The sequence below is a fragment of the Coregonus clupeaformis genome, chromosome 3 (genome assembly GCF_020615455.1).
Source record: "Coregonus clupeaformis isolate EN_2021a chromosome 3, ASM2061545v1, whole genome shotgun sequence".
Taxonomy (NCBI): Eukaryota; Metazoa; Chordata; class Actinopteri; order Salmoniformes; family Salmonidae; genus Coregonus; species Coregonus clupeaformis.
The window spans coordinates 27511604-27525612 of NC_059194.1; the positions used below are offsets into that span (position 1 = coordinate 27511604).

General features: G+C 41.9%; 1 protein-coding gene across 2 annotated transcripts in view; it reads right to left on the reverse strand.

Moving 5' to 3' along the window:
• The window catches only part of LOC121543372 (synaptotagmin-like protein 4), a 29185-nt gene that overhangs the window by 6473 nt on the left and 8703 nt on the right, over window positions 1–14009 (reverse strand). The window contains exons 2-6 of one of the 2 annotated variants that reach the window (XM_041853199.2): window positions 8431–8645; window positions 1468–1643; window positions 1131–1190; window positions 518–627; window positions 107–218 (exon numbers count right to left, since the gene is read on the reverse strand). In XM_041853199.2, coding sequence (XP_041709133.2) covers window positions 107–218; window positions 518–627; window positions 1131–1190; window positions 1468–1586 — 401 coding nt within the window. In that variant the 5' untranslated portion in view covers window positions 1587–1643; window positions 8431–8645. Of the gene's footprint in view, window positions 1–106; window positions 219–517; window positions 628–974; window positions 1191–1467; window positions 1644–8430; window positions 8646–14009 lie in introns of both variants that reach the window. The other variant, XM_041853191.2, reaches the window with a different exon arrangement.

Below are 14009 nucleotides of genomic sequence, written 5' to 3' on the forward strand. Positions count from 1 at the left end.
AAAATGTTATATGTTGACTTGAAACTCCATCCACATATTACAGTAACTGCATCACACTATTGATTGTAAAGCCTGTGTTGTCCCCCCAGATGGAAATAGGACTCACTCCTTGTTGGAGGCTGCTAGGTCCCTCAGTCTGGGTCGGGGAACAGGGGTGGGGGGCTGGCTGGGGTTCAACTCTGTACTCTTCAACAGGAGCTCTCCCATGTTCTCCCTCACTAAAACAGAATACCGAGCTTTAGCATGACAGGCAACTGGTAATATGCTGACAGTGGCTTCATTCATTCAGATAGGGAATATATTACTGGGAAGTGCAATTTAAAAAGTACATGAACAAAAGTTATGCAGTAATGGAGCTTCTTACATTCAATATTGAAATTGAGTAGAGAAAATAGGACAAATTCCTATGCTGACACAACACTGACAATGACATTCCATTCTGCACCAGCAGTGAGAGTTGATTATAGTTTCCAATTGAACAGAGCGTTGCCCACAACTTGGTGTTTCCTGGACTCACATGGGGGCCTCTTTTTGAGGGAATTTCTCACTATGTCGTGTCCAGTGATAGTGGAGAAGCGGTTGACTCGCTGGTCACAGAACCAGTCTCCAGTGCACTTCTTCAGATCACTGGAGAAAATAATACCACACATTACCACCACGTTAAAACATAATCAAATGTATGGACCACAACTCTAAGGGTGACATGCTGACAGTGCAAAAACGCTGCCCTATTTTTATTTTTTTACATGACTTTAGAATGCAACAGATATGCATAGCGTGCATCGCGGCTCACACACAATGTATACCTGCTGAAAATATTATCGTCTCCTCGTGGGCGTTGTACAGTGAGAGACTTAGAAACTAATAATAACACCACACTTTGCATATAGATACAGCAAACACAGGGATCATCGCTATGGAGATGCTATACGACAGGGTGGGGTGATGTACAGTACAGAAAAATTGACTCTTACGCCTCTTTAGCACACACACTGCACACCCAGGATCCATTGGGGCGCACTGAGCAGCAGTTGTGGCACACTTGGTATTTACATGCCCTACACTGGCTGGAGCCGGCAGACAGTGGACCCAGTGGTTCCTGGCAGCGGCCGCAGCTGTGCTCACTGTACCTCCCACTGCTACGCTTGGCCCCTTTCCTCTTTATGTCCAGCAGCTCCGTCTTCAGCTTCCTGAAACAATGGGGGAGGGGGAGACATTGGTTAGACCCTTGCCTGTTGGTGTCTGTGTTGACATCTTTGCCTAACTGGATGTCGAAAGTCTAGTGACTTCCTCCATCTGCACTTGTGAAATACTGAGCTGATGAGGTGAATGCTAAATTCCCACCAGCCATCCACTGTATTGATTTCATCTGTCCTGTCTTTTCAGATCAGATTAAGGAAATGAGACAAGGGCAGGAGGAAGCCACTTTAGGAATATTGAGATGCAGCCGGGAAGGGGAGTTCTCACCGGACACGGTGCTCCTCAGCCTGCCTCAGCTCCTCGTCCCTCCGCAGCACCTCCAGGATCAGCTCCCGCTCCGAGTCGGTCAGGAAGGCCACATTGATCATGTCTGCAGCCTGTGGCATGGCACCTCCGTCCCAGGCAAACCCCTCAGGAATTGTCACCCTAGGCCAGACAGGCTCCTGCTAGCCAAAGAGCAGACCAGGGCTGAGTTCAGAAGGCACGAAATGGGAACATATTATTTTATCTATTTATCTATAAGTTGTCCTTTGTGGTTTCTGCCTGAAAATGCTTTTCTCCTGCTTTACCAAGCACAGTAGCTACCATTTGGAATCACTCTCATGATATCACAGTGAAAACCAGTGTGAAAATCCCTTCTAATCCCAAACATCAGCAGCATAAATCAACATTTGTTGACATACAGATAGTGTTTTTATTTCAGCATGTCATCCTATAGTAAATTATAACAGGAAGACATGGGAAAATAGTCTCTACCTAATCTTACTTTGACAGACACTCTGCACACACATATACAGTAGATAGATGAGCTCGTGACAAATAATATCCAGGATCCATGTGGTTTTAAACCCCATAGGGAAACTCTCTGACAAGGTGAACGTTTGCTCGAGGGAATGGGAACAGGAAATGCAAAAACAACACGAGCTCAGCATATCGCAGGGTTCCCACCCTTTAAGGACACAGAGCGGCGGGTGGAGTGCACTGGTTAAACCATTTGTTTAATCCTGACATCAAGCCTGTCATCGGCCATGTTCCAGTTATGAGCTTCAAGCTCTAGTTGAATCCAGAACCTCAGAAGACATTGAATAGTCAGTCGGTGATCAACCTGTTCAGCTGGTTGACAGTTTTAAAAAGGCACATACATTTCTTGACAACTCTGAATTTTACTGTGAACATACTATATTTTTAAGAAGCAAAGGCAACGTTTTTATCTGCTCAGGAATTTAACAGTGTTGGTGTGAGCCAGCACATTCTTGAAATGGTGTACAAAAGTCTGGTAGAAAGTACTGTTTGCGTCATCATGACCACATGGTATGGAAACCTGAGTGCCAAGAATAGGACAAAACTGTCCAAAGCAGTAAATATGGGCAGCAAGATAGTTAGTAAACCTCAAAAAGCAGCTTAGTAACATGTACAGTGCCTTCAGAAAGTATTCATACTCCTTGACTTATTCCACATTTTAGAGTCTACACACAATACCCCATAATAACAAAGTGAAAATATGTTTTTAGACATTTTTGCTAATTTATTGAGAATTAAATACAGAAATATCTCATTTACATTAGTATTCACACTAGGGCTGACACCAATTATTCGACTGGTCGATTGTTTGGTCGATAGGCTGTTGGTCGACCAATACTTTTTTTAGTCGAGCAGTAGAAAATATATATACAGTATATAAACTCAGCAAAAAAAGAAAACGTCCTCTCACTGTCAACTGCGTTTATTTTCAGCAAACTTAACATGTGTAAATATTTGTATGAACATAAGATTCAACAACTGAGACATAAACTGAACAAGTTCCACAGACATGTGACTAACAGAAATGGAATAATGTGTCCCTGAACAAAGGGGACAAAACTAACAGTCAGTATCTGGTGTGGCCACCAGCTGCATTAAGTACTGCAGTGCATCTCCTCCTCATGGACGGCACCAGATTTGCCAGTTCTTGCTGTGAGATGTTACCCCACTCTTCCACCAAGGCACCTGCAAGTTCCCGGACATTTCTGGGGGGAATGGCCCTAGCCCTCACCCTCCGATCCAACAGGTCCCAGACATGCTCAATGGGATTGAGATCCGGGCTCTTTGCTGGCCATGGCAGAACACTGACATTCCTGTCTTGCAGGAAATCACGCACAGAACGAGCAGTATGGCTGGTGGCATTGTCATACTGGAGGGTCTTGTCAGGATGAGCCTGCAGGAAGGATACCACATGAGGGAAAATGATGTCTTCTCTGTAACGCACAGCGTTGAGATTGCCTGCAATGACAACAAGCTCAGTCCAATGATGCTGTGACACAACAGGCCTACAAGCCCTCAGTCCAGCTTCTCTCAGCCTATTGCGAACAGTCTGAGCACTGATGGAGGGATTGTGCGTTCCTGGTGTAACTCGGTCAGTTATTGTTGCCATCCTGTACCTGTCCCACAGGTGTGATGTTCCGATGTACCGATCCTGTACAGGTGTTGTTACGTGGTCTGCCACTGCGAGGATGATCAGCTGTCCGTCCTGTCTCCCTGTAGCGCTGTCTTAGGCGTCTCACAGTACGGACATTGCAATTTCTTGCCCTGGCCACATCTGCAGTCCTCATGCCTCCATGCAGCATGCCTAAGGCACATTCACACAGATGAGCAGGGACCCTGGGCATATTTATTTTGGTGTTTTTCAGAGTCAGTAGAAAGGCCTCTTTAGTGTCCTAACTTTTCATAACTGTGACCTTAATTGCCTACCGTCTGTAAGCTGTTAGTGTCTTAACGACCGTTCCACAGGTGCATGTTCATTAATTGTTTATGGTTCAAATAGAATAAAATTGTATTTGTCACATTCACGTGTTTAGCAGATGTTATAGCGGGTGTAGCAAAATGCTTTTTAAAATTGTTTTTAATTAAATCATTGAACAAGCATGGGAAACCCTTTACAATGAAGATCTGTGAAGGTATTTGGAATTTTACAAATTCTTTGAAAGACAGGGTCCTGAAAAAGGGACGTTTCTTTTTTTGCTGAGTTTATATACAGTGCATTCAGAAATTATTCAGACCCCTTGACTTTTTTGACATTTTGTTACGTTACAGCCTTATTCTAAAATGGATTAAATAAATAAAAACCCTCAATCTATACACAATATCCCATAATGACAAAGCGAAAACAGGTTTTTAGAAAATGTTGCACATTTATTAAACATAAAAAGCAAATACCTTATATACATAAGTATTCAGACCCTTTGCCATTGATCTTCCTTGAGATGTTTCTACAACTTGATTGGAGTCCACCTGTGGTAAATTCAATTGATTGGACATGATTTGGAAAGGCACACACCTGTCTATATAAGGTCCCACAGTTGACAGTGCATGTCAGAGCAAAAACTAAGCCATGAGGTCGATGGAATTGCCCATAGAGCGTCGAGGCTCAGATCTGGGGAAGGGTATCAAAACAAATTCTGCAGCATTGAAGGTCCCCAAAACACAGAGGCCTCCATCATTCTTAAATGGAAAAAGTTTGGAACCACCAAGACTCTTCCTAGAGCTGGCTGCCTGGCCAAACTGAGCAATCGGGGGAGAAGGGCCTTGGTCAGGGAGATGCCCAAGAACCTGATGGTCCCTCTGACAGAGCTCCAGAGTTCCTCTGTGGAGATGGGAGAACCTTCCAGAAGGACAACCATCTCTGCAGCACTCCACCAATCAGGCCTTTATGGTAGAGTGGCCAGACAGAAGCCCTCCTCAGTAAAAGGCACATGACAGCCCGCTTGGAGTTTGCCAAAAGGCACCTAAACAAGATTCTGTGGTCTGAGGAAACCAAGATTGAACTCTTTGGCCTGAATGCCAAACATCACATCTGGAGGAAACCAGGCACCGCTCATCACCTGGCCAATACCATCCCTACGGTGAAGCATTGTGTTAGCAGCATCATGCTGGGGGGATGTTTTTCAGCGGCAGGGACTTGGAGACTAGTCAGGATTGAGGGAAAGCTGAACGGAGCAAAGTACAGAGAGATCCTTGATGAAAACCTGCTCCTGAGCACTCAGGACCTCAGACTGGGGCGAAGGTTCACCTTCCAACAGGACAAGTACCCTAAGCACACAGCCAAGAAAACGCAGGAGTGGCTTCGGGACAAGTCTCTGAATGTCCTTGATTGGCCCTGCCAGAGCCCGGACTTGAACCCGATCGAACATCTCTGGAGAAGGTCAAGGAGGATGAAGGAGAATAATCTGCTTCTGGTTGGGGAGAAACTGTATTATATTAGGACTTTTAGTTGTCGTTGCACATGTATCTACCAGGGGCCAGACTGACTGTCATGTATTAGCCTTACCGTTTAAAGGCTAGCGGAGAGAAGAACTTGTGACAGAGGTTATTTCAGAATGACCAGCAGCTGATCTGTTATGATTAGGAATGAGACTTAATGATCGTGTAAATATCGTACTGTGTGGATTTGCGTTTAAGATGACCCTTTTTAGTATACTGTAACCTAAAGACCCAATGGATTGTATACAATATCAGCTTGTCAATGTTAATGTTAAAACATTTCATTTCTCCACTGGTTTAACAACATACCATTTTTAAAAGCTGTTTTGATGTATGCTGTTTCCCACAAGTCTTTGTCCATAACAATAAACTTCTGCTCTGGTGGATTAAATCCATTTTCTCAGTCAGTGGTATTTCCCTTCATTCCAGCTATAGTGTTTTCAGACCCCTTGACTTTTTCTACGTTTTGTTATGTTACAGCCTTATTCTAAAATTGATAAATTGTTTTTTTTCCCCTCATCAATCTACACACAATACCCCATAATGACAAAGCAAAAACAAGTTTATAGATATTTTCGCTAATTTATTACAAATAAAAAAACTGAAATACCTTATTTACATGAGTATTCAGATCAATGGAAACAGCCAAAGTAACGCTGGAATGGCTTCAGAACATGAAAGTCCTTGAGTGGCCCATCCATATCCCAGACATGAATCTCATTGAAAATCTGTGGAAAGACTTGAAGATTGCTGTTCACTGCCGCTCCCCATCTAGCTTAACAGAGCTTGAGAAAATCTGCAAGGAAGAATGGGAGAAAAACCCCAAATCCAGATGTGCAAAGTTGATACGGACATACCCAAGATGACTCAAAGCTGCAATTGGCGCCAAAGCTGCTTCTACAAAGTATTGATTCGGGTGCAAATTTAATTTTCTATAAATTCGCAAACATTTCTAAAAACATGTTTTCACTTTGTCATTATGCTGTATTTTGTGTAGCTGGGTGAGTGAGAAAAAAAAAACTATTTAATCCATTTTGAATTTATGCTGTAACACAGCAAAATGTGGAATCAGTCAAGGGGTATGAATACTTTCTGAAGACACTACAGGTGCTGAGCACTCATAGCAAAGCACTGACTATAGCTAATGACCCCTCCCATCCACTATTCCCAGAGTTTGAAAAGCTCCCCTCGGGGAGGAGATTCAGGATGCCGAGGGCATCTAGGAATATCTATAAAAAGTGATTTGTCCCAAGTGCCATTAGCATATTGAATGCTTAATCGGAACTGACTTTTGTTTTTGTACTGCGATGACGAGGCGCTTACGTTGTTGATAATGGTCTCAGATCCTGATGTACGTACATATTAATTATTGAATCATGTAGATGACCGGGTGCCCTTCAGTCTTAATGATTATGTATTTTTTATTAGGAATTCTTGATGTTGATTATGGCTTTTAGACCAATGATGATGTAATGTATAGCCGTCTTATGGGAAACTGCACTTGCACTTTTGTAGTTTGTATAGTTTCTTTATTTCGAGGATGATGTGCTCCTGATGGCTTTTAATGTCTGTTTTTATGTTGTGACGCTAAAGACACATTTCCACATTGGCTGAACAATATGTTTTTCTAATTCTAATAATGTTGAGTGAGTTTAAGCAGAAAAAACACTTATTGATTTCAATTAATTAGCCCTCACTAGCACAGGGTTTGTGTGCTATGCTGTGTCACTCACGCTAAACTTAGGAGGAAAACCTTTTCCTCATTGTTTGAACGCTTGAGGTCACTTGACTCACACTTGAAAAGTGTACAATACCTTGTAGGGCAGCTCAGCTCAGAAGGCAGCTGTCTACCTCAAGGGAATTATTGTGTCAGAGATACAAAGATGACTGTGCCCTGGGATATTCCTAGAGTCATTAGACACTAAGAAGGATTTCAACAGAAAGAGTGAGGACAAATTGAATGAATGCCAACATTACTAGAAATTCTGTGAATACAGGAAAGAAAACTCCACTGAAAGCGCTTTTCCAGGGCATCTTAGGCTGTGTTTACACAAGCAGCCCAATTCCAATCTTTTCGCCACTAATTGGTATTTTGACCGATCAGATCGTTTGCCAAAATATCAGAATTGGGCTGCCTGTGTAAACGCAGCCTCATTGTGGTTATAGGCTATAATAAAGGAATGTTAATTCCAATTGAACAATACATGAGAATAGCATAGTTTCATGTGCAATTTTCTTGACAGTAACTCAATAAGGAATGTTAGTCTAACAGCAAATGTAGCACTATTTCAAACTGTGAAATGTACCTAATTTGCCAAAAGGTTATTTGGCTCTGCTTGGATTTAACAAAAAAATGCATTAGGCTACATTTGATTGTTTTGTTGTAGTCTACTGTATTTTTTCTAACAGACAAAATGTATTAAAACAAATGTATTGTAGGCCTAAAGATAATGCATGATGTGGCTGGATTTAAGATTTAGTGTTGGCAACACATCCAGTTAATTGGACATGATTGAAAAAGCATAGTTGTTTATCATCACACATGATCTGCTGAATAAGACAACCCGACATAAGAAATGCATCTGAATGAGTGAGCGCAAATATAGTTCATAGAATATTTGTCAGTCTAAAGAAATGTATTTTAGCACCTGTCCAGAGGGTGTTTCAATTCCATTGAGAAAATCGTAAACTTCACTTCGATTGTGAATCGAATCAATTCACCATACCACTTTCTATCCCAAATCTTGGTTTTGAAAAAAATTGAATGGAATAATACCCATTTTAGAGCAGACTGGTAGCGGGCAAAACAAGTGCCTGGGATATAGTTTCTTCGCAATGTCGATGAATCGAGGACAGTAAAGCATTCCTTAGGGAGGTTTCCCATATAAGGAAAAAGTATTCAACAATTTACTGTTGTGTAAAACATTTTTGATTGCAACTGTAATTTAATAAAACAGTTTGACTGAATGTTATAGATCACAACAAACAACTTACCTCTCTACCCTTTGCTGCAATGTGTCAGCGTGACTCTGTCCCACAGTCTACCTTCTCGTCTCTTTCCTGCACTCTGAAACTGTTGACTTTCCGTGTTGGTTATAGTCATCACATCCCGGAAGATATGGAAACTTTTGTGACAGCGGTGGGGCGACGAAGAGCTACAGACGTTTTCCGCAACAGGTGCATTTCCTCTGATCTATTTCCCTACCTACCTGAGAAAAAAGCAGAAGCAGTGCTAATTAATTCATTACCAATAGTTTCCACAAGTAAATAACCAAACCCTGTACAAATAATTTTGTAAATATTAAATAATAATGTTGAGTATTATTCGATTATGGAAATAATGCAAGAGGCAAAATACACCAATAATTAGCTATTAAACAAAAAATATTTATTTTCTTTTTTTGTGTGTGTGATTGTATTGTATAGCCCTTATTTGAGCAGATTTTCATCCTATTGTTACAATATTTATAAACACAGACAGGCACCATGTGGCAAGTCAGTCATTGCATGTGATGACATTTGTCAAATCAATTGTAAAACAACTGGTAAACAACAGCTTAATTTTCACATTGAATAAACCTTTAAAATCCTGTTTTTCCTAAAATAGCAAAATTGTTATTACAGTGCATTCAGAAAGTATTCAGACCCCTTCACTTTTTCCACATTTTGGTATGTTACAACCTTATTCTAAAATGGATTAAATAAAAAATGTACCTCATCAATCTACACACAATACCCTAGATTGACAAAGAGAAAACAGGTTTTTAGAAATGTTTGCACATTTATTACAAATACAAAATGGAAATACCTTATTTACATAAGTATTCAGACCCTTTGCTATGAGACTCGAAATTGCTCTGAATAAGAGTGTCTGCTAAATGACTAAAATATCAACGTAAATGTAAACACAGTGGCCTCCATCGTTCTTAAATGGAAGAAGTTTGGAACCACCAAGATTCTTCCTAGAGCTGGCCGCCCGGTCAAATTGAGCAATCGGGGGAGAAGGGCCTTGGTCAGGGAGGTGACAAAGAACCCGATGGTCAATCTGACAGAGCTCCAGAGTTCCTCTGTGGAGATGGGAGAACCTTCCAGAAGGACAACCATCTCTGCAGCATTCCACAAATCAGGCCTTTATGGTAGAGTGGCCAGACGGAAGCCACTCCTCAGTAAAAGGCACATGACAGCCCGCTTGGAGTTTGCCAAAAGGCACCTAAAGGACTCTCAGACCATGAGAAACAAGATTCTCTGGTCTGATGAAACCAAGATTGAACTCTTTGGCCTGAATGCCAAGCGTCACGTCTGGAGGTAACCAGGCACCGCTCATTACCTGGCCAATACCATCCCTACGGTGAAGCATGGTGGTGGCAGCATCATGCTGTGGGGATGTTTTTCAGCGGCAGGGACTGGGAGACTAGTCAGGATCGAGGGAAAGATGAACGGAGCAAAGTACAGAGAGATCCTTGATGAAAACCTGCTCCAGAGTACTCAGACTGGGGCGAAGGTTCACCTTCCAACAGGAGAATGACCCTAAGCACACAGCCAAGACAATGCAGGAGTGGCTTCGGGACAAGTCTCTGAATGTCCTTGAGTGGCCCAGCCAGAGCCCGGACTTGAACCCGATCGAACATCTCTGGAGAGACCTGAAAATAACTGTGCAGCGACGCTCCCCATCCGACCTGACAGAGCTTGAGAGGATCTGCAGAGAAGAATGGGAGAAACTCCCCAAATACAGGTGTGCCAAGCTTGTAGCGTCATACCTAAGAAGACTCAAGGCTGTAATCACTGTCAAAGGTGCTTCAACAAAGTACTGAGTAAAGGGTCTGAATACCTATGTAAATGTGATATTTCCATTTTTGCTTTGTCAATATGGGGTGTTGGTGTAGATTGGAAAAAAACGATTTAATACATTTTAGAATAAGGCTGTAACGTAACAAAATGTGGAAAAAGTAAAAGGGGTCTGAATATTTTCAGAATGCACTGTATGTAGATGACTAACAGATGAACTGTCAGTATACTCAGTTGAACTGCTGGCAATAGTAGTTGCCCTCCAGTGGGTGGAGGACATACAACCTGTCAGAATTATAGTATGCTCAGATTCCCTGTATGTACTGAATAGTTTATCATCTGGCAAATCTAATAGGAGTGACCTACAGTCGTGGTCAAAAGCTTTGAGAATGACACAAGTCTTGGTCTTCACAAAGTTTGCTGCTTCAGTGTTTTTAGATATTTTTGTCAGATGTTACTATGGTATACTGAAGTATCATTACAAGCATTCCATAAGTGTCAAAGGCTTTTATTGACAGTTACATTAAGTTTATGCAAAGAGTCAATACCCTTCTTTTTCAAGACCTCTGCAATCCGCCCTGGCATGCTGTCAATTAACTTCTGGGCCACATCCTGACTGATGGCAGCCCATTCTTGCATAATCAATGCTTGGAGTTTGTCAGAATATGTGGGTTTTTGTTTGTCCACCCGCCTCTTGAGGATTGACCACAAGTTCTCAATGGGATTAAGGTCTGGGGAGTTTCCTGGCCATGGACCCAGAATTGAGATGTTTTGTTCCCCGAGCCACTTAGTTATCACTTTTGCCTTATGGCAACGTGCTCCATCATGCTGGAAAAGGCATTGTTCGTCACCAAACTGTTCTTGGATGGTTGGGAGAAGATGCTCTCGGAGGATGTGTTGGTACCATTCTTTATTCATGGCTGTGTTCTTAGGCAAAATTGTGAGTGAGCCCACTCCCTTGGCTGAGAAGCAACCCCACACATGAATAGTCTCAGGATGCTTTACTGTTGGCATGACACAGGACTGATGGTAGCGCTCACCTTGTCTTCTCCGGACAAGCTTTTTTACGGATGCCCCAAACAATCGTAAAGGGGATTCATCAGAGAAAATGACTTTGCCCCAGTCCTCAGCAGTCCAATCCCTGTACCTTTTGCAGAATATCAGTCTGTCCCTGATGTTTTTCCTGGAGAGAAGTGGCTTCCTCGCTGCCCTTCTTGACACCAGGCCATCCTCCAAAAGTCTTTGCCTCACTGTGCGTGCAGATGCACTCACACCTGCCTGCTGCCATTCCTGAGCAAGCTCTGCACTGGTGGTGCCCCGATCCCGCAGCTAAATCAACTTTAGGAGACGGTCCTGGCGCTTGCTGGACTTTCTTGGGCGCCCTGAAGCCTTCTTCACAACAATTGAACCTCTCTCCTTGAAGTTCTTGATGATCCGATAAATGGTTGATTTAGGTGCAATCTTACTAGCAGCAATATCCTTGACTGTGAAGCCCTTTTTGTGCAAAGCAATGATGACGGCACGTGTTTCCTTGCAGGTAACCATGGTTAACAGAGGAAGAACAATGATTTCAAGCACCACCCTCCTTTTAAAGCTTCCAGTCTGTTATTCTAACTCAATCAGCATGACAGAGTGATCTCCAGCCTTGTCCTGGATGGGATTTTGGGAATGGGGGAGGGTCTATTAGAAGTTAGTAGGGCTCTTTTTTTATTAGGTAGGAGGATTTAGACATGTGAAGCTAATGTTGTAAACCGTCACTGACCACACACTCCAGCACAGTAGGTGGTGGCATGCACCTTTAATGTTTGTTTGAGGACCACCATATAAGTAGAACAGCTAGCACAGGCTTGCAATGTTAACTACCAAGTTCAGCCCCCCACATGTGGCTGTGCAGAGAATCTCTGGTTTTTTAACATAATTATTCTACTGTAGTTAGCAACAGAAAAACAAGCCATCCAGTCAAGACATGCAAATCAAAAGTAGGCTAACTAGTTCGCTTCCATAAATTGGGAATAGCTAGCTAGCGTACCTGCATTGGTCCCAATGCAATCCATTATAGGCCAATAAATTACATATTGTCTTATAGAGAGAAAACTATTTTAGGTGCAAAAGTAAAAGTGGCATTGGGATTATTCTCTAGGGTCTGTAGAATATATTATGGTGTTAATACATGGGGGACTCTGGTCTAAATACCCAGCAACACTTTCTACTCCACCCATTCCATTGGTCCCGATGCAATACATTTTTTGATTCGATATTGATATCATATCGGTTCATAGAAAATACATTGCAACTGTGTGAATGTTCCCTTTTCTGTGAAGTCCAGACAACTCCTTGCGGATTACCCATTGGGACAGCTGCATGCTGCTGGCATAAACCTACCTAGCCAGTTTTAATACAATGGGAAGCCCATCCACAATTTATGGCCCATCAGCAGGCAAATAACTATGCTAAGCAGCCTATTTTTGTTTTAGTGTTAGTTTTTTTAAAGCAGCACGTGAGAAGGTCTGTGTGAGGGCTTTGTGCATGCAGGAACAGTCATGTAAGCTTTTTTTTTACAGAATAATGTAGTTTAACAGGAAGAATAAACCAATATCACGATATGCCTTGCTCATATAAATATCAAACGGTATCGATATCATATCAAATTATTGATATTGGTGCCCACCACTACATTAAATAAATACATTTATCTTTAAATATAATTTCATTATTAAGCATATAGCTTCATTTCATCAGTCTGCTGTATCATTCAAGCTTAAAACCTTAACTTCTTTCAACTAATTTCCTCTCTGATAACTCATGTAAAACATAGTCTTGCATGCCATTGTGAAAAAGTGTATTCACATTGCCCTCTCAGAAGACTGCTTTAGAGAACAAGCACACATAAACACCACAACTGCTACTGTTTTTTAAAAGGCAGAGGCTGCTGCTCTGACTTTTCTGGACCCCCGCTTCTCTGCAGTGCAAATAGGCCTACCCATGAGAACTTTTTAAAATACCTACCACTTCTTTCTGAATGGACCCTCTCCCATTCGTCACGAGTCAACGTAAACACACTATTATTTGGAGTGGTAAGCCTGAACCCTGCAAAATGTGCCTCATCTGACAAAACACACTTCAGTGTATCCTCGCTTATTTCGACATCAACCTCTCCAGATACATACTGCTCATTTGATTCAGTTGTCATAGAGCTTACGATTTCCTCATCTGACAAACCTCTACCACAACTTTCTGTCTCTGTAGTAGTATTCATTCCCAATATCTTGGGTGTCTGAGATTTGATTGGGCTGCACCACTGACACTCCATGATATGACCTCTTGGCTACGTAAAGATGAAGATCAGAAGCAGGTTCTTTATCATCAAAGGTGTGTACATTTAGCATATTAAGTTGGCAGTCTGAGGGTCTTCTTTGAGCAGTTGACATTCCCTCATTTAAACTCACCACAGGCAATAGGTTTTGTACCTGAACCTCATTTACATTCTGTTTGTACCATTTTGTTTAATTTCACCTTGTTGTCAAAAGCAATAGAATGTATAAATGTGTCACAGTCCCCTTTAAGACTAAATCAATTTCTCTTCCCCACTCTGTGTTTGTGTTACACTGACTTAAGTTTGTGCTGTCACCCCCATCTCCTATCTCATTACATATCGGTGACGGGCTCAAAGGTTTGGTCCTCAATCTGAATAACAAAATGTTCAATGTTACCTCTATTCTTGTCCCACATATTCCTAAGATTTTTGAAACTACGTTTAGTGACAATGGGTTTTACAATTGGTCATTGCA